This window comes from Phalacrocorax aristotelis, chromosome 18 (assembly GCF_949628215.1).
Source record: "Phalacrocorax aristotelis chromosome 18, bGulAri2.1, whole genome shotgun sequence".
NCBI lineage: Eukaryota > Metazoa > Chordata > Aves > Suliformes > Phalacrocoracidae > Phalacrocorax > Phalacrocorax aristotelis.
The window spans coordinates 4,708,001-4,730,781 of NC_134293.1; the positions used below are offsets into that span (position 1 = coordinate 4,708,001).

Sequence of the window (22,781 nt, forward strand, 5' to 3'; positions counted from 1 at the left end):
AAACACCCGCAGGAGCACCAGGGTGATGCCTCGGCCCATGAGCTGCCCCGCAGCTCTCCCGGTGCGGGTAGGCTCCACACCCCCGCACCCCCAGGCCGAAGCGGCGGGCAGGGCGCGGAGCCGCGCCCCGGCACCGGGGCGGGGGGGCGGGATTTTCCAGCCTTCGTTTTCCTTTTTATCATCCAATTTTTCCCTCCCCCACTTTATTTTTTTTTCCTCAAGGACGAGGAAAACAGACGTGAAAGAGAGCGCGGGCTGTGTGCAAGGGCGCGGGGAGGCGCGGGGTGCTGCGGGCTCCGGGGCGGGATTCCGCCAGCCCCCGGGACAGGGGGTGCCCCGTTTCGCAGCCCCGTCTGTGACCCTCGGGCAATTAATCCGCCGTTTCCCTCCTAATTTCCCGCCGGCGGATCAATGGGCCCGACGGGAAGGGGAGAGGGAGGGGCCCGGGGCCCGGGCGGCGGCACCTCCCCGGAGCGGCAGCTCCCGCCGGGCGGCAAAGCGGGGAGGAAAGAGAAATCACGGCCCTCCGAACCGCCCCGGCGACCGACCGGGCCCCTGGAAGGTAAGAGCAAATGCGGTTTTATTTCCTTAAACAAGAAAAAAAAGGGGGTGGGGTGTGGATATCGGGGGCAGCCGGATCGGCCCCAAAAGGGCGCTGCGAGTGCCGGCAACGGAATCGGTGCGAAGTTACCGGCGCCGTCCCTCTGCCCGCGGCGCCAGGCGGCTGCCGGTCCCGCCGCCCCCTCCCCGCCCGGGCACGTCGGAGCCCCCCGCGCCGCCGTCCCGGCTCTATCCGCACCTTTTCTCCCGGGAAAAGCGAACCGTCGCGGGTTTTTCCTTCCGGGAGTCGCACCGCACCGCGAGAGACTCCGCGCCCCCCGCCCTCGGCTCCCACCGATGCGGGGGGGGGGAAACCCCACGGTAAACCGGGAACTCGTTGGGCGCCGCTTCCGAGCGAACCGCTCCGGTGGGTCCCTATCACGGATGCGTAACCCTGCGGGAGGGGGGGGGTCCCCGACCCCACCGAGCAGCCCAGTTCCCACCCCGCCCGCCACCGACGCACCTACCCGCTGCAGGGCGCGCCTCGGCCGGGCCCGCGCGGGCCGTCCGTCGGTCGGTCGGTGTGTCTGTCCGCCCCGCCGTGCGGCGCGGGCCGGGAGCGGGCGGAGGCGTTGGCGGCGCCCCGGCGGCTCTATAAAGGGGCGCGGACGCCCCGTCCGGCGGCGGCGCGGCGGGAACGGGAGGCGGGAGGGGCGGGGGGGGCGGAGGGGTGTGGGGGGGGGCGGCGGCGGCGGCGGCGATTGGCCGGGGCGGGCGGTGACGTGCGCGCGCGGTGCATAAGGCCGGGGCGGCGGGGCTGGCGGGAACATGCAGTGCGCCCTGCGCTGCCGGGACGGCGCGGGCAGCGCCGCTCTCCGCCCTGCCCTGCCCTGCCCTCCCTCCGCCTCCGCCTCCTCCTCCTCCGCCACCACCGGCACGGCACGGCACGGCCCGGCCCGCCGCCGCCGCGGGAGGCGGAACAAGCAGCCGGTAGAGCCGAGCGATGCCGCGCCGGCTCGGTGGGGACGCGGCCGGCCGCCGCGGGTAGCGCGCAGGGCGGTGAGCGGGGGTAGGTAGGAGCCGGGCGCGACGTCGGTACCGCCGAGACGTCGAGGGAGAGACAGACAGACAGAACACGGAGCGAGGAGCTGCGGAGCGTCCCCGTGTCCCCCCCCCACCCCCCCCCGCGTAAGGACGGCGGCCCGCTCCGCGGCGCGTAGGGCCATGTCGCCGCGGCAGCAGCCCAAGCCCTTCTGACCGCTGTCGGGTCTCCATGTCTCGTTTTGTTTGGGTTCGTTGGCTTTTTTGTTTTGGTTTTTTTTGTTTTTCATTTTAAAAAAAATTTTTTTCCTCTGATTTCTCTTTGGGAAAAGCACTTTGACTCCTGACTGCTCTACCTCAGACCTGAGAAAAACTCATCACGCTCGCTTTTTGGCGTTCTTCTTTTTTTTTTTTTTTAAATTGTTGTATTTTTTATTTTTTATGAGCGCCGACCTTTATAGCCGTTATTATTTTATTGTTACTATTATTATTGTTGTTGTTGTTGTTGCTGTCGTGGTCGGTAGCGGCCGAGATTCTGCGGTTGCGGCGAAGCGCTGGTCTCCTCGGGCAGTGGGTGGTTTCTCCTGTGTATCCCTCCTAGGACACTCGAACGAAGATTTTTCTTCCTCCCTTTCTTTTTCTCCTCCTTCACTTCTCCAAGGCTTTTAAAACAAACACACACAAAAAAAAGCAAACCTACGCCAGTGTTGTCGTCTTTTAATTTTTTTGTTGTTTTTAATTTTTTTTTTTGCTTGACATCTGGGAAACCAATACCCCCCACTCTCAGAAATAACCAAAGACAATGGTTCACTGTGCAGGCTGCAAAAGGCCAATCTTGGACCGGTTTTTGTTGAATGTACTGGACAGGGCTTGGCATGTGAAGTGTGTTCAGTGCTGTGAATGTAAATGCAATTTGACAGAGAAATGCTTTTCGCGAGAAGGCAAGCTTTACTGCAAAAACGACTTCTTTCGGTAAGTACCGGATCCCCTGCCCGCAGCCGTAGCTCCCCTGCATCCATTTTTTATCTCCCTTTTTCCCTTTTTTTTTTTTCTTGTGTTCCCCCGTTGTCCAGCGTCTCCCACAAACGCCTCTCCCCCGTCCCTGCGCACACGCAGCCCCCCCGTCCCCGTCGTTACCGCTCCGGGCGCTCTCCCGGGGCGGGCGCGGGGGTCCCGGCGGGGCAGGCGCGGCTCAGGCCCGAAGAAGGGACCCTTCCGAGCGCCCCGTCGGGGTCCGCAGGGCGAGGGTCGGCCCTTCTCCGCGGGCACCGGCCAAGCTCCGGTTCCCCAAAGTTGCCTCGAAACTATCGAGCGGCGGAGCGGGGGCGGTGCGGGCCGGGGCCGAGCAGGGCCCGGTGGTGCGGGGCGGGGGGGGGGGGGGCGACCCCGCCGCCGTTACAGCGGCACTTGCCGGGCCTTTCCGCGGCTCTGAGCGCAGCCCCCGCGGGCGGGAGCCCGGCCTTGTTCTCAGCACGGCCGGAGCCCGGTGCCGCCCCGGCGGGGAGGGCCCGGTGCGCGGCTCCGCGGGCCCAGCGCAACCCGTCAAACCGAGCCGAGGCCTCCCCGGCGGGCAGCGACTCCCCCGCGCACCCCCGGCGGATCGATGGAGAGGGGAGCGGGTACCGGCACCGATCGCTTCCCCCGGGCATCCCGGCCGGCCCCGGAATAAACCGGCCTCCGCCGCCCCGGCCCGCAGGCACACCGGCAACACCGGCAAAGCGCGGCCCGGGGTCGCGGCGGAGCCCTTCCCGAACACCGCATCGCCCGGCGGGGCGGAGCGCTGCCCCCCCCCGGGCATGGGACCGGCGCTGGCGGGAGCCCCGCGATGTGGCCCCGCTAGGAGCAGAGCGCTGCGGGCACCCAGTCCCGGTGCGGGGCCGGCGCCGCCCGGCCCCCGGCTCCCCATCGCCGGCCGAGCCGGTACCGGCAGCTCCTCCGGCCAAGGCGCGGCCGTGGCGCGTAAGGGCATACCGGCGCTTCTGCCTAACGGCTGTTAGTGTCGTTAATCAGCGTCGGGGCAGCGGGGGGACCCGGGACAACGCAGCCCCCGTGTTTAATAAATCCCTCGGCACTTCATCCTCTGCCCAGCCGGGGCTTCTGGGCGATTTTGGGTTTTTTTGGGGGGTTGTTTGGGGTTTTTTTTAGATATCATTTCAGGCATCCGCTCGCTAGGAAAGGGGGAACGCTGTGGAAGGATGCTTTATTTAATTTAATTTTGCACGGCCGAGCGGTGCAGCTCGCCGGGGCGAGCGGAGGCGGCGGTGAGGGGCGCGGGGCTGCGGGGCCGCTCCCGGCGGGGCCCCGCGGCTCGGGCGGGCGCTGCTGACCCGCTCCCCGGCCTCTCCCCGCAGGTGTTTCGGGACCAAGTGCGCGGGCTGTGCCCAGGGCATCTCCCCCAGCGACCTGGTCCGCAGGGCGCGGAGCAAAGTGTTCCACTTGAACTGTTTTACGTGTATGATGTGTAACAAGCAACTCTCCACCGGCGAGGAGCTCTACATCATAGACGAAAACAAGTTTGTCTGCAAAGAAGATTACCTAAATAACAGCAATACTGCCAAAGAAAACAGCCTGCATTCAGGTGAGGGAGCGCGGCCGGGGCGATGCGGGGCGGGGACGCGCTCAGCCCCGGCTTCTCGGCGGGGAGAGACCCGCACTCCTTCCCTTCTCCTCTCCCCTCCCGTCCTCTCTCCTTCTCCTCTCCCCTCCCGTCCCCTCTCCTTCTCCTCTCCCCTCCCGTTCCCTCTCCCCCGGTTGTACCGGCCCGTCCCCCGCCGTCGGTGTCTCCTCCCCTGCCGCCCCCAGGTTGATCGTGACCCGCTTTGCTCTCACCCAGCCACCACCGGCAGTGACCCCAGCCTGTCCCCCGACTCCCAAGACCCTTCCCAGGACGACGCCAAGGACTCGGAAAGCGCCAACGTCTCCGACAAAGAGACGGGCAGCAACGAAAACGACGACCAGAACCTGGGGGCCAAGCGGCGGGGACCCCGCACCACCATCAAAGCCAAACAGCTAGAGACTCTGAAAGCCGCCTTCGCGGCCACCCCCAAACCCACCCGGCACATCAGGGAGCAGCTGGCGCAGGAGACCGGCCTCAACATGCGGGTCATCCAGGTACCGCGCCCCCCCCCCCCCCCCCCCCGTCCCGGGGCACCGGGCGTGGACATCCCCGGCCCCCCCCCGGGGCAGCGGTCCCGGCCCCGCACGCCTTGGGGGGGGAAGCGGCGGTGTGGGCGGGGGCCGGTGCCCGGCAGTCCCCGCACTGCAGGGCCGGGGAAAGCCCCGCCGTCGTTTCAAATCGTTATTACCACCCCCCGCCCGAGCCCGACCCCGGCCCCCCCAGCCCCGGCCGGTCGGCAGGGACAGAGATGCGGGATGCTTTTAGAAAGTCCTAAAGAAGCTGTAAATGGTATCGAAATTAATAACCATAAATGTGAGGGGTTAATGGATAAATAAGAATGACAATGCGCTGGAATTATTAAAAGGTTTATAAACCCGCAGCGCTGGGGGTAATGGGGGGTTAAAGGACCATTAAAGACGAGGTTAGATTGGAGAGTCTCAGTGTGAGGGTAATTAGGAGTAATCTTGTCAGGGTAATAAGAATTAACTCAATCATTCTTGACCTGCAGCCGGCGAGCGGCGGGGAGCGCCCGGCCTGCCGCCCGCGGGGCCGCCGTCACGCGTGGGCTCGGCCCCGTCTGTAGCGCGGAGGAGCGGGGCTGGGGGCGCAGCGGGCCGGGGGCCGCTCCCGGCGCCGGGTCGGGGCTCCCCACCTTCACACCCCGACAAAAGAGCCCGGGGCAAGGCGCAGCCCCGTGGAGCGGGGATGGTGGCGGGTGGGAGGGTGATTCCCGTGAGCGGGACACCCGCGGTCGCGGGCTGCCGTGACCGGAGCCTCTCCCGCCGCTTTCCCAGGTCTGGTTCCAGAACCGGCGCTCCAAGGAGCGGCGCATGAAGCAGCTGAGCGCGCTGGGCGCCCGCCGGCACGCCTTCTTCCGCAGCCCACGCAGGATGCGGCCGCTGGTGGACCGGCTGGAGCCCGGGGAGCTCATCCCCAACGGCCCTTTCTCCTTCTACGGAGGTGGGTATCGCGCTCGCCTCCCCGCCGGCACCCCGCGTTGCGCTGCCCGCACCCCTCGGGGCCACCCGCCCGCTCCCCGCTCGGCACCGGGCAGGGTCCCCGCCCCGGGGCCGGCTCGCCGTGCCGCCGCCGCGGGGGACGCGGGCGAGCAGCCCGGCAGGTTTCCTCGCCCCTCGGAGCCCGGCGGGGGCGATCCCCCTGCCCCCGGGGGCTGCTCTGGCCGTGCTGCCGGCGGGACCCCGGGCGTTTCTGCAGCCGTGGCCGTTTCGGTGCCCCGCTGCTGGCGGGGGGCTCTGCTGGACGGGGATCCCCGGGTCTCGCCCAGAGCGAGCCCGGCCAAGCTGTTGGCACGTTCCCCCCTTGGGTCCAGCGAGCTGTGGGCCGACGTTTCAGGGTGCCCCGATGTGCCGCCGTTAAAGCACACTCGCGCGTCTTCCCCACTCTGTTACTTTGCCTGTGTGTCACCTTCCCTCTGTCTCTCCTTGTCCACCAGATTACCAGAGCGAGTATTACGGCCCTGGAAGCAATTACGATTTCTTCCCACAAGGACCTCCTTCGTCTCAAGCTCAGACACCCGTGGATCTCCCGTTCGTGCCCTCCTCGGGGCCGTCAGGCACTCCCTTGGGGACCATGGATCACCCCCTGCCCGGACATCACCCCTCCAGTGAGGCTCAGCGCTTCACTGACATCATGTCGCACCCCCCCGGAGACTCGCCCAGCCCCGAACCCAACCTGCCCGGGTCCTTGCACTCCATGTCGGCGGAAGTTTTTGGCCCCAGTCCTCCATTTTCTTCGATATCCGTCAACGGTGGTGCTAACTATGGCAATCACTTGTCACATCCACCAGAAATGAATGAAGCAGCTGTGTGGTAGCTTTAAAACAAACTGGGTCTAAGTAAGTGATGATCATCTAGTTCTGCTTATTGTTATGGTGTACAGAAATGAATAAGTATAACATCTCTCCTGCCCTAAGACAATATTACCTTGGGAACGAACTGAATCCAAGCCGCTCCAAGGCAAGCTTTGCTCTAGACCAGGACAATCTTCATGTTATGGTTGTATCAAACAAGCAAGGGGACTTTTTTTGTACCATTTGACAAAGAAACTGGTGAAGCTGTACAGTAAAGTGCTGCCATACCGTAGGATGGCGTTAAGGTTGAATTACCCTGTTGGATGTCATCCTAAGAGCCACAATCCTTAGAAACTTCTCATTTAAAAAAATTAATAATTGAATGAAGGAAAGGTCAAAGAAAAGGGGGAAAAAAAGCTTCAAGAACTCTAGCGTTCCCAGTTAAGGATGGTTCTGGCATTATGAATTTGTTTGTTAATTTTTTTGTCTCTCAGAAAGTTCAACTACAAGAAACTCTTTTTAGCTTCAGCCATTTCAGCCTGCTGACTATCAGGTGGGACAACTTTCTTTTTCCTTTGTTTTTGTTTTGTTTTCCAAAATAGCAAATACTAAATGTTAAGCCCTCAGCACCAACTCTTCTACCTTCACAAAGCTACACGTACAAAACCTCCTCATCATAGCAAAGGTCACCACCCAGACCTCTAACGAAAATGACTTGAAAAAAAAAACAAACAAAAAGTATTCTACCTTCACAGAGAGAGAAAAGCTAAACAAAAAGACTCTATTGAACTAAAAACAGTCAACTGTTTACGTCTAATGTTAAATTCAGGAGTTCAATGTTTTACTAATAAATCCTGTTTTAGAACCTCTTGTTCAAAAGCAAAATATTTTGAGCAACCAACCAAAATAGTTCATTTTCTTTTCTGTAGATGTTATAACAGATTGCAGGGCTTGTGGTTCACTGTGCTAGTTTGTAAAAGGTGTTGTTTACAGAAGGCAAAGAAAAAAAAAACCCACGAAACCCAGACAGTTGCCAAATAAAGTAAATATATAGCACAAATACTGTAAGGTGCTTTGCACCAGCAACCCGAGAAGGTGTTTAAAAAGTGTTACAAGGTTAAAAAAGAAAAAAAAAAACCAAGCAAGCATCTTTGCTAATTTTTAGTCCTGTTGAACATTCATGGAATTGTTAATATGACTTATATAGACCCACACAGGTTTTATTTTTGTGTCTTTAAAATAAAAGTCCAAAATATTTAAATTTTATGGTCAAATATGCAGTCAACAGCTGCTACTTTTTTCTTTATATATTAAATTTCTCATATGTCTTTTATTGTTCTAATAAACCTAAGCTTGTGTGACCTCCAGTGCATATTAGACCATTCACTGTATGAAAGAAAACATGTTGGATAAAATTTGTGCGTTTTTAATAAAATTAGAAAATCTGATGTTTAGATAACTTGTGTTTCATTTGATGTTTTAAGCAATTTTAAATGGATCCTCTTGAGTAAAATAGCCCTGAGAAAGAACGATCCACTCTACTGATAATCCTGTATAGCTCTTTTGCTTTGGTAGAAGCCTAAACCCTGGTGTCGATGCAGATAGCAGTCAGTGGCAGCTCCAGCCCTTCTTTCCATCTGCAGCCTCAGTTGTTGAATAATATGTTGCGCTGTACGTTACCTTTCAAGATTGGAAACTAATCAAATTGTTAAATATCGTAACCTCTTCTTGGTCTGTGCTAAGAGAAAACATATTCAGAATGCTTATTTTATGCATAAACAAAAATGTATTGTAAATGTAAAAAACTTGCAAAGACACGTTTTTTAATTGATCTGGTTTTAGTTAAATTAATTCTCCGAAGGTAATTTTTCTTTTTTTTTCCCCCCTAATTGGATGGGTTTGAACACAGCATAACCTCAATGGCATGAAAATAATTTTAATCCTTTTTTAGAGCTGATACAAGGTCAATTGTTTAATAGCGTTTGGTACATATGAAGTTCTCTGAAGGGCAGCGGGGGAGAATATTTTGCTTTGCACTAGATACACGCTAATTTTCTTGGACAAAAATGAAACAAAACAAAAAAAACCTGGAACTTTGTGAAATGACAGATTTAATGTTTTAATTATAAATGATTGCAGAATCCCAAATACTCAGTTCTTCAAAAGCAAAATTCTCACTGATTCCGAGAGGACTTTGACCTCTGTTAGAAGCAAAGAATTAGGTTCGGTTCTGAAAAGTCAGTGGTTTAAATGTTTTCCACCTGCTGAGCTAATAGAATGGGATGAGCTATAATTGCGTATTTTCTTTCGTCTCTCAACTAATCGTGACTCTGGCTGGCTTCTTTTTTATTTTACGTAGACACAGAAATTTACCCTAAAACACAGACTTCTACATTCCCAGCGATCCAATTATTTATCTCTTTGGACTGGGGGGGTGGGGAATCAAAATGCTTTAAAGTTGTATGATTTGTAATTTTCAATGGTGGTTTTTTATTTTGTTCCCAACCTAGTTTCTACGCCCAGCAGAGGGGCCACCTAGATGAAGCAATAGTTCACTTTAAACACAAAATGTCTTATATAATAATATAAAGATAAAAACTATCTGCAAGGGATCTGTTAGTGTTTCTTAAAAAAAAAAAAGAAATCATGCTTTATTAAATACAGGGGAGACTTCTTAAACTCATGGACTCCGTGTCTAACTCATTTATTTGTCTTTTGTATTGTTGTTGTGTTTTGTTGCTCTGTTTGGCATTTACATAAGCAAAATAATGGGTGATCTATTTATTACAAACTTTTACTTATTCTGGGCAAGTGCCGTTGATAAATACTGCTGTTTGCGCTTCTGCTCTGTGCTGCTGTTTTAATGTTGAATCAATGATTTTAAATGAGAATTTCCCCAAATAAGCTTACTTTGTAGAAAATGTGTCTGCCAAGTGGGTTTGCTTTTTCTTTCTTTTTTTTTAAATTTCTTTCTTTTTTCTTTTTTTTTTTTGGTAACGAGGTCCTTGTACAGTTTATTCTGTGTTAATTTAAGCAGTGATGTGATATGGTTCAATTTAGGTCAGTGGCTTATAAAAGGGAGGGAGGAGAGCCTGTATTTTTTTCAGAGCTCCCATCCCTTCCGCAGGGGTTTTGCCCATCTCTGGCGGGGGGAGCCCAGGAGCTGTTCCCATGCTTAAGGCTGAGCGTGTCCTTCAGTGCTTCCCAGGATCTGCGCTGGAGGCCCCAGCACTTTGCAGATTTGAATTCTGTGCTCTTCAGAGCGAGCTCGGTGTTTCTGAAGACCCTAATCCAGCAACAATTGCACAGTCAAAACTCCTTTTGAAATCATTGTCACGTCGGGTTCTTGTAAGTCCTTGTTTACAAGAGCATTTCCATTGACTTCAGTAGCATTACTTGGGAGAATAGAGGTCTGAAGGAGAAGGGCCTCGAAGATATGTGCTGCTTGGATGGATTTTACATGTGTGGGTTGATTTTTTCACTGCAGAAACATGGACGTGGCGTGTGTGCAACTATCCGCATGTGCGATGTAATTGAAAAAGCATTTTTAGAAGTAATTACTCTCTTTTGATCTTTTCTTCCTTGACTGCTGCTGGTTTCAGTGACCTTCACCTTGTTGCTATGTCCCAGCAGAAGGTGCAGCCCGGTGACGTTAAACCCCGCACAGGCCCATGTCTGCTCACCCAGTTTTGGATGGCACCCGTGGCGTTGGCCGGGGGAGCGGTACGCGCCCTCCCGGCGCGGACGAGGGAGGCTCGGTGTTTCCATGTGTGAGACTGAAGACTTGTGCAAACCCTGTGTGTAAGGTCATTTACCATTTACTAGGAAAAAGGTGCAAGGCAAATATTGTAAGTATTATTCATATTGAGCTAATCTATATGAAGGAGCTATTTTGAAGGCTAATCAAAGTGTCTTTAAAACGCTGTGAGTTTCCAGCATCCAAACCACTCTGCTTTTGGCCCAAACTAATCGTGCACCGTGTCCCACGGTGCCGTCACTGTGTGATGCTCCTCTCTCCTCTCTGCCCTTTCCCTGCGTCCCCAGTCACTGCTGGTATCTGTTGACTCAGGCCTTTGCTTGGGGAACAGTAGGGGATTTGTAAAGGTCTGTATCCCAGGAGTAAGAATGTACTTAAATTACAATTTGTAGACAAATGATGTATATTATTTTAATACGTGTCTGTGTACCCAGATGCTGAGCGATAGGTACATGATACAAATCTACAAATAAATATAATTTAAAAATATCGGTGGTGATTTACATACTTTTGCCATCCTGGGAAGTGGCAGATATGGCAGTGTCCTCTCAGGAATGATTCCTTTTGCCATAGTCTGCATTTTCTCCCTAAACAAGAGTGTTGTATTTAAGCTTTGCATGTTCTTACAATATTAAATACAAGCATTTGCAGTCTCCCTTCCTGTTACTACCTAGCAGATAAAGTAACGTATATTAAGATTAAACAATTGATACATATCCTTAAATGCTGCCAATGCTGTTGAGCTGGGAACAGGGAGTTGCGATGCTGGAGCAGGTTCTGGAAGGTCTTTTCTTTGTGTCTGCCATGGCACTGGGGTGCTCAGCGTTCCTCATGCCAACAAAATACCCATGAAGTTAGAAATGAAATTAATGGGACCATTAAAAATATATGTTGATTATAAATCCTTCTGGGATTGCTATCTTCGGCTTCTTTTTTTGTAGTATTTGTGGTGCTTTTAGCTATGGAGCATGGGGTCATGCTGAGAGAGCAGAGTTTGTTGTTGTCTGGAGAGTTTTACATTCATTAAATGCAGAATTGTAAATGCAGAAATTGAAGGGTAAATGTGGCTGTACAGTTAGCTGACCTTCGAATTACTAAACCTCTGTACTTGGGATTACCGTAAGTGGAACAGTAAGGGTACTCTCAGGGCGACTGATTTTCCTGCAGTGTTTTCACCATTCGTGCGTGGGATCGCTGAATGTGATGCACGTAGCTGTTTTATTGTGCATATCATGGTCTGGTTCACGGAGAATCCCCTTGGCCCTCTACACAACGCTCCTGGGGTTAAGCGGCACAACTGGTCTCTCTTAAGCCTTCTGTTACAGGCTGTCTTCAAATTCAGGAATAGCTCTGCCTTGATGACATTTGGGGCACTGTTTAGAGAGCATTTTTGGCAACTCTGAGAATTAGTTTTTTTTTTTCCTGATTGGTTTTACTACGGGCTTGCTTCCTGCAGAATCTGACCCTTTAAAGAGCCTGACGGTATCTCACGTGGTTTGGAATAAGCTCTGCTAATCAAGGAAGTCCAAGTGTGCAGGACAGCTCTAGCGCGGTTTTGTTTGAAAGGTCTCTATACGGCGTGAGACTCGTCACGCAGCAGACTGTAAACGTGAGCTGCAAAACACCCCCCCGCCCGAATTCTGTAGAGCTGGAGCGAGACGCGTGCCGAGGTGTTGCAGTGAATTGCTGGGAGTGGAGCTTATGGCAAAGGCTGCCTGGTGTGGTTGTGCTCAGCGTCTCGCGGGTGGCTGCGCGCTGGCGTTTCTGTGCACACGAGCGTGCGCACACGGGGCTTGCACCGGGAGATTTTTTTGTGGCTGAAAAATAAGACTTTTTGCTCCATCTAAAAAGGTTTTCTTCTGGTTTTTAAATTGTCTCTGGGTGGCCTTTAAAATTCTTGTCTGCTGGAAGCATCTTTAGGCTGTGCGTCTGTTCAGACACACGGTATTCATTATATTTTTAGATGTAAGAACAATTAAGGGTTGATTAAATCTTTAAAACAACTGTGTTTTTTGAATGGAGTGATGGGTTAGGAATATCAGAAATACTCCAGTAAATAAAATGGGGAAGAAAAACAGTGATAAATATTTATCAGGAGCGTGGTTTTTTTATGTACGTAGTCTAAATTTCCTGTTATGTAATTTGTTTTAGTGGGTAGGTTTTATGTGTGCTCTTTTCTGCTTCTCCCCAATTTTCTTTTCTCTTCTTTTTTCTCTTTTTCACTGACAAATCATGTTGCTGATTTAAAATGAAAATCTTGAAATGAAATACTATGACTGAAATGAAAAAGGTTGGTCTGGAAAATTACATTTGCTAGCCAAAACATTGGAAAGATAAGCTCAGCTCCAGCTCGTAGCTATTTTTGGACAGCGTGCAGCCCCCTGTATATGGGTCAAATTCTGCCGTTGATAATGCGATTCAATTAAATTCAGTAGACGCGACTGTGGCGTGTGTAATTCCCGTGGATCTCTACGGGAATCCCGTCGCAGATTGGTGCCCGCAGCCCACCTCGCTCCCGCCGCTCTGCTCACCAAGGTAGGGGCTGAATGTAGAAGGGTACGCGGACGAGCAGGGAATTACTCGGTGGCGGTGTCTGAATGGCTTGACGTTTCCAACACGTTTCTTTATTTATGTATTTAAGTAAAGAAATGCTCTGAAAAATGGATTCGTATTAATAACCTGTAATTATACAGACACAGAAGGATGATATGGTCTTTCACTGCCAAAGCTACCATCTAATCTGACAATTTCCTGAAAGATGACAGGCTCCACAGATCTACGGGAGCAAAAGAAGCTGAGTGTGAGAACCTCAAAGTGCTTTCTTGTAGTACAGACTATTCAAAATTCACTTGTTTATCTGTACAGTGTTTGGGGTGTTATTTCCATTTTAGCAAATAAGCATGTAAATAAAAAGTAAAATTAAGGGGAAAAATGCCAAAGAAATTATGTCAGTTAGTTTGATGGCTTCTGCTTATAGTTTATAAACAGGCAGAGGGTTTTACAGAACCTACTGTGACGCATAAAAAGGCTTTCATGATTGTCTTAAATTAAAATGTATTGATATAATTTTTGTACAAATATTCCCCCACACGATTATGAGGCCAAACCACGGCAGCATGGTTTGAGGGCATGTGAACCAGAAATTAAAACCGAGCCTGAGAGTCTGATTTAATTACCCTGCTAAGTGAAAGGCAAAAGAGAGAGAATAAACAGCGAAGAAGGAGGCTCTGTTGCAGAAATATTTTAACAATCCATGACTTTCATACGCTGCATTTTCTGTTTGATGCTGGTTTATACTGACGGAATCTCCTTATCAAAAATTGTGAATTAACGGCTGCTGCAGCCGTTTGACTGCTGATCAGTGGAGCTGGGGTAACCGGAGCAAGTGCCAGCGTGTGGGGGCCTCCCCCCTTCTCCCCCGCACGCTAGCGCAGCGGGAGGTGTGCACGATGCATACGGCTGAGCGTAGGGTGATTTTCCCCCTACACGTTTGTTTTGCACTGATGTAAGTGATGGATGCAGGACAGAAAAGAACCGGGTCTACCAGCTCGGGCAGAAGTCCTCCAGTTTACGGTTGTACATATGGGAATTCTAATGTGTTGCTGGATTGGGGATTTACACTGAACAGTTGTCCCATCAGTCTCAGTGGGTGAACTCCTGATCTCACTGGCACGAGTGGCAAAAGTGCTGTTGAATTCAAGAAGTCCATTTTTGACTCAAAAGGACTAATGCAACTCACTGTGTAATTTTTTTACGAGTTATATTGGGTATGTTTTATTTAACCATCACTAAAGGTTAATAGCCTTTATTAATAGGGGCTGTTTATTATTTGTTATGTTAGAGAACATCCATTTTTTGCTCTGTAACAGCGCAGAGGTTTGAAAACACAATTATGCAGGGGGTCCTGGCACTAGTTCTTCGGTTTAGCAAGTAGTTAGTTACTCCTAAATAACTGTTCAGGTAAGCACTTGCTTCTGCTACTTAATTTTCTATAGATGTATTTCTCCAGGCTCCTCCCTTTGTTTGTAATGGCATCTTTTACTCTGGAAACAAAATACCTCCAAACTCGAAGGAAAAAAAAGCTGGAAACAAAGCCAGGGAAGACACACTGTGAACATCTCCTGTTTTATAGAAGTATGTCTTAGTAAAAAAAAAAACAAACCATGATAGCAATGCTTAATTTCACATTGCTGCAGCAATAGCAAATGATGTAATATATAATGCAGAGCATTATAGCTGTCAATCATACCATGATAAAATAAATACAAACTACAAAAAGTCAAAGTAGAATTGAAATACTCAACAGCATAAAATCCAAGGGTTTTGTCTGGAATGAAAATGTAAATTTTTAGTAAACATTATTTTGATAGAAATTGAACTGTATATTGTCTTCACAGAACAGAGTATGACAAGAGTTTTACAGGGTGAGTCATAGGGTGTTTGAGAAGGGGGTGAGCTGTTGGGGGTTCTCCAGCCGTCGCCTTCCTCGGTGCCTCTCAGGACTCCAAGCCCCTACCTGAAGCCGGTGGGGAGCAGTGAGCCGCCGAGGCTGCTGGAGGCAATGGTAATTAATGATATTCCTCTGCCCTCTGTAGGAGAACTGCCTGCACTGAACACTGCTGCGGGGAACTAACACCGCTGCTGCTGCTGCCTGCCCTGCACCTTTCTGCATTCTAATTAGAAATCATGTCTGGATTAATTTTTATAGCATTTAAAAACAGTTAAGGACTGGGGAAGAGGCTTGTGCTGACAACAAGGGGCTGAGCAAGCAGCCCGCACAATTTGTCTGCGAGCTAGGGCTCGAGCCAGCACCGAGCTTGAGTTTGCAGCTTGCTGCTGGCACCTTCGCAGGCAAAGTCTCAGCGCCGGCTGTGGAAAGCCCAGGTCCTGGAGTCCAGGCTGACCCCCTGAAGCTGTTCATTGTGGGGTTTGAAGTTCGGACCTACAGCCGCAACTCAGACTTGAGTCCCTTCTCCCTTGTAACAAAACATGCACCAACCTCTGTTGCTGTTCCCCAATTCCAGGTTTATCCTGGTGTTCTGAGGCCGACTCACCCCACAGGGCAGCCCGGAGACGCCGTCAATGGGCAAACCCCAAAGCGCGGTTCTTGTTAACATTCTTAGCAGGTCACTTCTGCGTTGCTTTGCTGCTGCTTCTAGGCCAGAGTCTGGCAAAAGCACATCAGGAGGTTCGGTGCTGGTGCGGATGCGCTGAGGTCGGTGTAACCCTGGTGTAAGGATCCACCCGCGTACAAGGACTGGGGTTAACCAAAGACCTTGCCTTTCCGCTTGCTCTAAGAGGGACCCCGGCTTCAACAGAGGCCACAGAGTGTTTAATGTACGGGACAAGAAAAGAATTAATTCAGTTCTGGGTGGCTAGCGGTGCTAAAAAAAAAAGGTGTGATGTTGACTTAAAGACATAATTGCAATATTTTACATTATAGAAGAGGGCTTTGCTTTTATACCACTAGCCGTTACCCCAGCGCTGCTCAGTGTCAGAGCACTGGGCGAACACCAGTTCCCACGACCCCCATGTACAAAATTACCGTTGTTCCCGCCGTAACGATGGGGGCCCGGGACAGCGGGCCCTCCCCCGGCCCGGCCCGGCCCGGCCCGGCCCTCCCCCGGCCCGGCCCGCTGGCTGCGCTGCCCGGGCTCTTTCTGGGTGGATATTTCTAATTCTCGCTATGATTCCCGGCTGCGCACCCCGCGCACCGCGGCCCAGACGCCCGTCAGACAAAGGGCGGACACTCGCAAAGTACCGAGATCGGCTGGGCCGGCTCTTCCCGCCCGCCTGCGGCCGCTCTCCCCGGCTGCGGGCACCGGTACCGGCTCCTGCACCGGCCCCGGGCCCGGCGGGCGGCAGGACCCGGGCGGCAGGACCCGGCCCTCTGGCCCCGCCTCCGCCCCGCTGGCCCCACCCCCTCCCGGCTCCGCCCCGCCCCTCGCCCCCGCCCCCTCTCCCTCCTTCCCTCCCTCCCTCCCCGAGAAGATGGCGGCGCCCTTAGCGCGGCAGCTGGAGGAGCTGCTCAACCCCCGGCCCAGTTTACGCGACCCCGAGGACGACGCGGAGGAAGGTGAGGGAGGGCCGGGAGGAGGAGGGTTTAATGCCCGCGGCCGGCGGGGGCGGGCCGGGGCGGGCTGGGCGCTGCCGGACCGGCCGCACGTGGCGCCGCAGCGCGCCGCGGGGTGGGGGAGGTGTCTTGGCCCGGAGTCCCCCGCAGCCCCGCCGGGCGCCTCGGTCTCCCCCAGCCGTGGGTGGAGGTCGGCTGTCCCGGCTGTGCCCCCAGCCCCGGGCAGTGAGCGGGGCTCGGCCCGTCGCTTCCCGCAGCACGGCGCCGGGACGGGCGGCCGCCAGGACTGCCTCGGGGCCGGGGATCCCCTGGAGACCAGGGTTACCTCAGGGGTGGTGGTTACCTCATGGGTGATGGTTACCTCAGAAATGGTGGTTACCTCCGGTTCCAGGGTTACCTTCGGGGTCAGGGATACCTCAGGGTCCGAGGCTGGAGTTACCTCAGCGCTGATTTACCTCAGGGCAGCCCAGGGCGCGCTGCCCCGGTGCAGGCCCCGCCACAGGCCGGGCTGTTCGGAGCCAGGCTGGGAGCGGATCTGGCTGGAAGTCACTGAATCCCAGAATGGCGGGGGTTGGAAGGGCCCTCTGGAGATCATCCCGTCCCACCCCCGTGCTTGAGCAGGCACAGCCAGAGCAGGGGGCACAGGACCGCGTCCAGGCGGGGTGTGAATGTCTCCAGGGAAGGGACCCCACAGCCTCTCTGGGCAGCCTGTGCCACTGCTCTGGCACCTTCACAGTAAAGAAGTTTTTTCTGATGTTCAGGTGGAAAATCTTCAGAAAAAGAGACATAAAAGCACAGCGTCGGGACAGGGCCGCTCCCTCTGCCAGGGAAGCGCAGCCGGTGCGGCGGTGGGAGCGGGGAGGAGGCTCGGCGGACGCTGGTGACAGCCCTCTCCAGCACACCGAGCGCTCAGAGCAGGCCGCGGTGCGCTGCACGTGCCTTGTTTGATGCTTGCAGGTGCCCAATAATCATCTTATCTTTTTAACCAAACTCTTTTTGCCTCAGTTGTGATTTTTGAGACATTCGTCCCTTTCCCCGTGACATGTAGGTGGCGGTGTCATCCTCTAAGTTTCCAGGCTGGTGCCTGCCGTTTCCTTGACTTACCCTCTCCAGAGCAGACTGTCCCCACCAGCCAGTAGACCAGCCAAGCCATGGGGCAGGACTCATCTCTAGGGCACGTTCGTCACACGGTCACCTCTTGACATAGCGAGCTCACCATCACACGCTGGCAGCAGTTGGCTTTAGGGGGTACAAGGCACCAGTCATGATAAACGTTGTGCAGCTAGCCTGATTCTTCTATACAAGTGTATGTGAGAGCAGTAGTATCTTGTAAGCAACATCATAGTAACCGTTGAGGAAATTAATGTACTCAGCAGAGGAGTTTTCCCATTTTAGTAACCACAACTTACTTTCAGACTTCATACTTTAGCAGTGCCAAGACTGAGAATGCCAGAAGATCCAGTGAGTGCCACAGGTCATTCTGCACCTGCCCCTCTTGCCCAGTCATTCCTTGGTGCCGAGCATCTTGCTGTGCTCTTGTAGCTGGAGTGACTATATTTAGACCCGATTTTGTTGCTTTGATTATGAGCAGCAGATTTTTTTTTTGCTTCCCCCTTGCCTCAAGTAAACATTATATGTGAGGCATTAACATTTCCAAACACACATTAAAAGAGCACTTAACAATGTTCAGCCAGTTGGATCACTCAGTTGGTTGAACAAAGCTAACCCTGTAATTTTGCATACAGGGTGTCTCGCACATGAATGAAAATAAGGAGGGAGTATGGTACTATGTGTTCTCTTTGCTGGACTGCTCCATTCCTGTGTCCCAGAGAAGATGATTATGAAAGAGAGGCATAACCACAATGAAATTATTTAGCCATGCTAAAACATTTGTATATTTATGTGGCTCATACATATAGCAAGAGGCCAAGGTGCATCTGAATTGCAGTTTTCCTCATTTAATCTGTAAGCGTGAAGTGAATGAAGGTGTTCCAGCTTTACTGGGTCGTCCACCCAAAGGGCTACACTTCTCATGAGACCCTCATGAACCTGTGGAAGGGCTTGGGTAGGTTTGGTTTGTCTAGCACTTTGTGTGGGTCCTCTAAAATTAAGAAGAGGCACGGAAGAAAGTGTGAATGTAAGCAATGTTCATTCAAAAGGAAAAAAATAATTCAGCAGGATTTTTGGCATTTGTTCATAAACATTCACCTCTGTATTGCAGGTGAGGCCTGTGGTACCAAACCTGTATATGGAGAAGTCCAGAGTGCTGAGAGGTGGAGTTGAAAGTGGTCAGATTGTGTAGCGTCTCCCTCTCTTCTGCAGAGGTTAACCTGGCAGGTGGGAGAACACCCCTGACCGCAGAGAAGTCACAGGATGTTTTCTGAAAAATACCTTTAGAGCTGTCTTACCTCCTCTGCTAGGTCTTAAGTATTACTTTACTCAGCGGTTTCTAGGCAGGACTGGTGCTGATCTACACTAAACCCAGCTTTGAGGCTTTTTCTCTGCCTTTGATTCCCCAGCAACGTTTCCCCCTTTGCAGAAAATTAGTGTACTGGCTTTCCTTCACCAGGCAGGGAAGAGCCTCGCTCTGTCTCAAAGCCTAAAAGCCAGACTCTTATGTGAGGCTGTGTTGCCATCAAGCTCACCTTTGCAGTATATTTTTGTTTGTAGAGTATGTGGAGTTTTCCATGGAGGAGGATGGCTGCTTCCTGCAGCTAGTTCTTCTAGTCTGACATTTGGTTCAGCTTAGACATCCCTCTCCCCCTTTTTTTCCCCACAGCTACAGTTGCTAAAGTGATTGACAAATTTGAGGATGAAACTGCAGATGACATTTTACCTGTTGGCAATATACGGAAAAAAGCTTCAGCGTCTCTCTTGGAAGCTGATAAAAGGTACAGTGGAAAAGCTACATCTCGTAAAGCCTTGCAAGAAGAACTCTGGGGAGATGCTCTGTCTGAAGAAGGATCTGGTAAGAATCTCATTTCTTTCCCCTTTTCACTAGACTAATCAAAGTTTGATGTTAGCATGTTAACTGAGCTAGTGCCATCTGAACTGAGACGAAAAACTTTAGGTCCCTGTTACAGGGCAATGAACAGTAAACACGTGCAATTAAGTTAGACATCTTCATGAAGTGCCTTCCTGAAAGCACGAGGGGAAATCTCAAAGAGGAGGTCATTTCTACAGATTGAGGAAAGAGAATGACTAAGTGTAAGGTGAGGCTCAGTGCACTGACTGAGCGTTGTGTGGAGGAAAAGAAACAGCTCCCATTTTTAAGCCATTAGATCTTGAGGACTGCAAGTATTTACAGAGTATCATTTAAAAAACGCATATAGCAAATTCTGACCGCCTTGTTTGCTTATCATGTCATTGTTTCATGGGAAAGCTAAGCCATGGATCTACTAATCATTGCTGCAGAAAATGTGGGCTGAGATCTTTTTTGTGGATCTGGCCTTGTGTTTCCATTATTCATCCAAAACAGAGAGTAACATCATACACAGGTAAAACAGAGTTTGGAGTTCAAATAGCCCAAACCTGTAGCTGTTGATGATGCATACTGCAAAGTGGTACATTTTGCTGGTAAGTAAATAACTTTTTGCTTTTCTGATTATTAGCTGAAGAAGAATTAGATGAGTGGTACAGTGGCAGTGAAGATGCAGAAGAAAATGGCAGCTTAGGCGCTAAAACAAAGGAGAAGCCCAGCAGCACTGGCAGTGACCAGGAGGATGACTCAGAAGATGATGAAGAGGCAGATCTGTCTCCCAAGGCCAAGGCACCAAAGTTCAGTTTCCAGAATATTACAGACTTTGAGAGATTTGCAGAGGGGATGGATGATGTAGGAAGCAGTGAGGAAGATGATGAAGATAATGCCAGCATGGAAGAAGGAAGCGATGAGGAGGAACATGGGAGTGAAACCCACGACAATATAGAGGAAACCAAAGACAGTGAAGGTGATGGTGGGGTGATGACATTCTCAAAAGGACAAGATGCTGAAGAAGTAGAAAAAGGAAAAGCTGTGAAGAACCAGCTAGGTTTGTATATGTTTGGTTTGTATTTTGAAAAGACTTTCACCTTGCTGACACTATAGAAACTGATGATGTTAGGAACCGCTTCAGCATGTTAACATCCTGTTAGCATACCACATGTGCATGCTACAGCAGCCTTAGTGATTTGTAAATGTTCTGCCAAATGTGCTATGCAAACTGGTGTCACTGCTGGTACAAAATCTCATGAAGTGTGTTTATCCACTGGCTTAATTGGACCAGTACTGAATATACTTGTATTGGTGGGGGTGGGGACTTCCTACATGGGTGCTGTGATGCTGATACGACTTCTGTTTCTTTTCAAAATGTAATACCGAAGGTAACTTCTTCCTATCTGTCCTATTAAACTATCAAACATCCATTTGCAGAGTGTCCTTTTAAACAGTAAAGCAAAGGGGTGGTTTTATTTTGGGGGTCACAGAATTGCAGTCAGGATCATAGGGTGGGATGTGGTTTTGTCCAGAGACACCTTGTGGTACCCGTTTTGTGCTGAGTCAGTGAATGCAAAGATTTGGCCTAGCCAGAAGTACTATAGCACAAAGGAGAGGGCCTGTGCTGTTAAGTCAAAAGCTCCTTCATGAGGAGCAAGTGCTTTGGCTTGCTAAAATGGATTTATTTTCTCTTTCTTATGAAGCACTGTGGGATCAACTACTGGAAGGGAGAATCAAGATGCAGAAGGCGCTCGTAATAGTCAACCGGCTTCCACAGCCAGATACTTACCCAATCTTCAGAAAGGAAGGCGGACAAGAATTTGACAATGCTGTCGAGAACTGTAAGAATTCTTCAATCTTTCTACTTTGGGTAGACTCTGTTGTAGCCAATGTGTTTCTCTTGTGCAGGGAAGTGTTAATGGTAAAGTGAGGGCTTTGAGTTGCATGTGTCTGTAGTATTGGCTGTTGGTTTGTATTGCCATAACCATTAGTTAGGTACCATACAAACAGACACCAATAAGTGTTTCCTACCCTAGACAAAGAGAATGTCTCCTATCATCTATGTCTGTATGTGCCCTAGATGATCTCTGCCGGTGGCTGGAAAGCCTCAGCTCAGGTCCTGCTGCTGTTTCTAGTTCATGTGGGGATTGAAGTTTGCTTATCAAATTTAAGTTTCATGCTGAATCTTAAGAATAATTGGTTTGGTTATTGCTCTTTGGTGCAGAGTTGGGATGCTTCTGTGTCCAGAGACACCTTGTGGTACCAGTTTTGTGCTGGATCAGCGAATGCAAAAGTTTGTCCTAACCAGGATTAATGTAGGCCAAAGGAGAGGGCCTGTGCTGTTAAATCAACAGCAAATATCTTTCCAGCTTGGAGCTGCTTCATCTGTTTATTTCTTAGGATCACTATTAATGATATTGATCTGATGAGATTTGTAGTAGATTCTCTAAATATAATGGGCATGCTCCAGCTGATAAGTGCAAAGTACTCAACTTCAGTGTGTTGTGGGTCTATTTAATTTTTAGAGTTGGACACCTTTTTTACTGGCCTTAAGGTAAATGCACAGGGAGATAAATGTCTGGTATGTTATCCTCAGGAATAAATACAAGCCACTGCAGGTATCAGTTGGTGTTCGTTTCTTCCTGACATGTTTGTTGTTTTCTGTCAAAATCCACACAGTTGGCAATGTTTATACACAGATTGTTCTTTTTTCTAATCCCACTAATCAGAAATCAGTGACCTTCATAGGATATTCTTCCAGTGATTTTGAATAATAAAGACAGACCCAATAGCATTTTAAAGCTTGCCAGGTTGGTTACCCCTTTCACTTCTATTTCTTCTTTCCCAATCTTGAGATACTGCTTGCTTTCCAGAACGTTTCAGCTTTGTATATGAGCACCCTGTGGAGGATCCCGAGAAGCCCCCTATGTGCACCAGTCAGTAGGACACCCTGTAGTGGTGCCTACAGCTTTTCATGCTGAACATCAGAGACGTCATCTGAACCATCTGGTTTGCTGTGGCTCTGGTTCCATTCAGCCACATGATGTGCCCGTTTGGACATGCTGTAGTGATACCTGTGCACTGAGCAATTTTGGCCTGAGCTGGCACAAGTCATCTTAAAACTGGATCAGGAACTTTCACCATCATCAAACTTGACTCTGAATCCTGCCTCCACACCAAGTTTTGACTGTCATTTTAGGGCTTATACCTGATCTGAACATGGTAGCTAATCAGCTTATCTGGAGTTACAGCAGATGAGATACTTTATATTTTAAAGTTAGCTGTGCTGCTTTAAATGAAGCGATTAAGGAAAAAACGGCGAACTCCCAACAATACTAAGCTGACCTTTCAGTGAAATACATGTTATTAATGTATTTAATGAGATGCATTACAAACTGCACTGAGCACCATGTTTCATTACAGGTCTAAAATGCAATATCATTAAAGACCTTTAACAGAAACAATGGTTGA

The 22,781-nt window shown here is 50.9% G+C and overlaps 2 protein-coding genes across 3 annotated transcripts in view; both read left to right on the forward strand.

Annotated features, from left to right (window-relative positions):
- The first annotated feature begins 1,385 nt into the window (after positions 1-1,385).
- On the forward strand, positions 1,386-9,185 carry LHX1 (LIM homeobox 1). Of its 2 annotated transcripts, XM_075113247.1 has the most exons (5): positions 1,386-2,553; positions 3,933-4,159; positions 4,415-4,692; positions 5,494-5,659; positions 6,153-9,185. In XM_075113247.1, the coding sequence occupies exons 1-5, from the start codon at positions 2,384-2,386 to the stop codon at positions 6,530-6,532; spliced, it is 1,221 nt and encodes a 406-aa protein (XP_074969348.1). In that variant the 5' UTR covers positions 1,386-2,383; the 3' UTR covers positions 6,533-9,185. The 2 variants fall into 2 exon arrangements, with proteins under 2 accessions (XP_074969348.1, XP_074969347.1); XM_075113246.1 differs by having other exon boundaries at positions 3,933-4,692.
- A 7,048-nt stretch (positions 9,186-16,233) lies between these two features.
- Positions 16,234-22,781, forward strand: part of AATF (apoptosis antagonizing transcription factor) — a 58,222-nt gene continuing 51,674 nt past the window's right edge. Inside the window, exons 1-4 of the mRNA XM_075113152.1 lie at positions 16,234-16,342; positions 19,119-19,307; positions 19,951-20,367; positions 21,014-21,151. Of these exons, the coding sequence (XP_074969253.1) occupies positions 16,258-16,342; positions 19,119-19,307; positions 19,951-20,367; positions 21,014-21,151 (829 nt within the window). The 5' untranslated portion in view covers positions 16,234-16,257. The remainder of the gene's footprint in view (positions 16,343-19,118; positions 19,308-19,950; positions 20,368-21,013; positions 21,152-22,781) is intronic.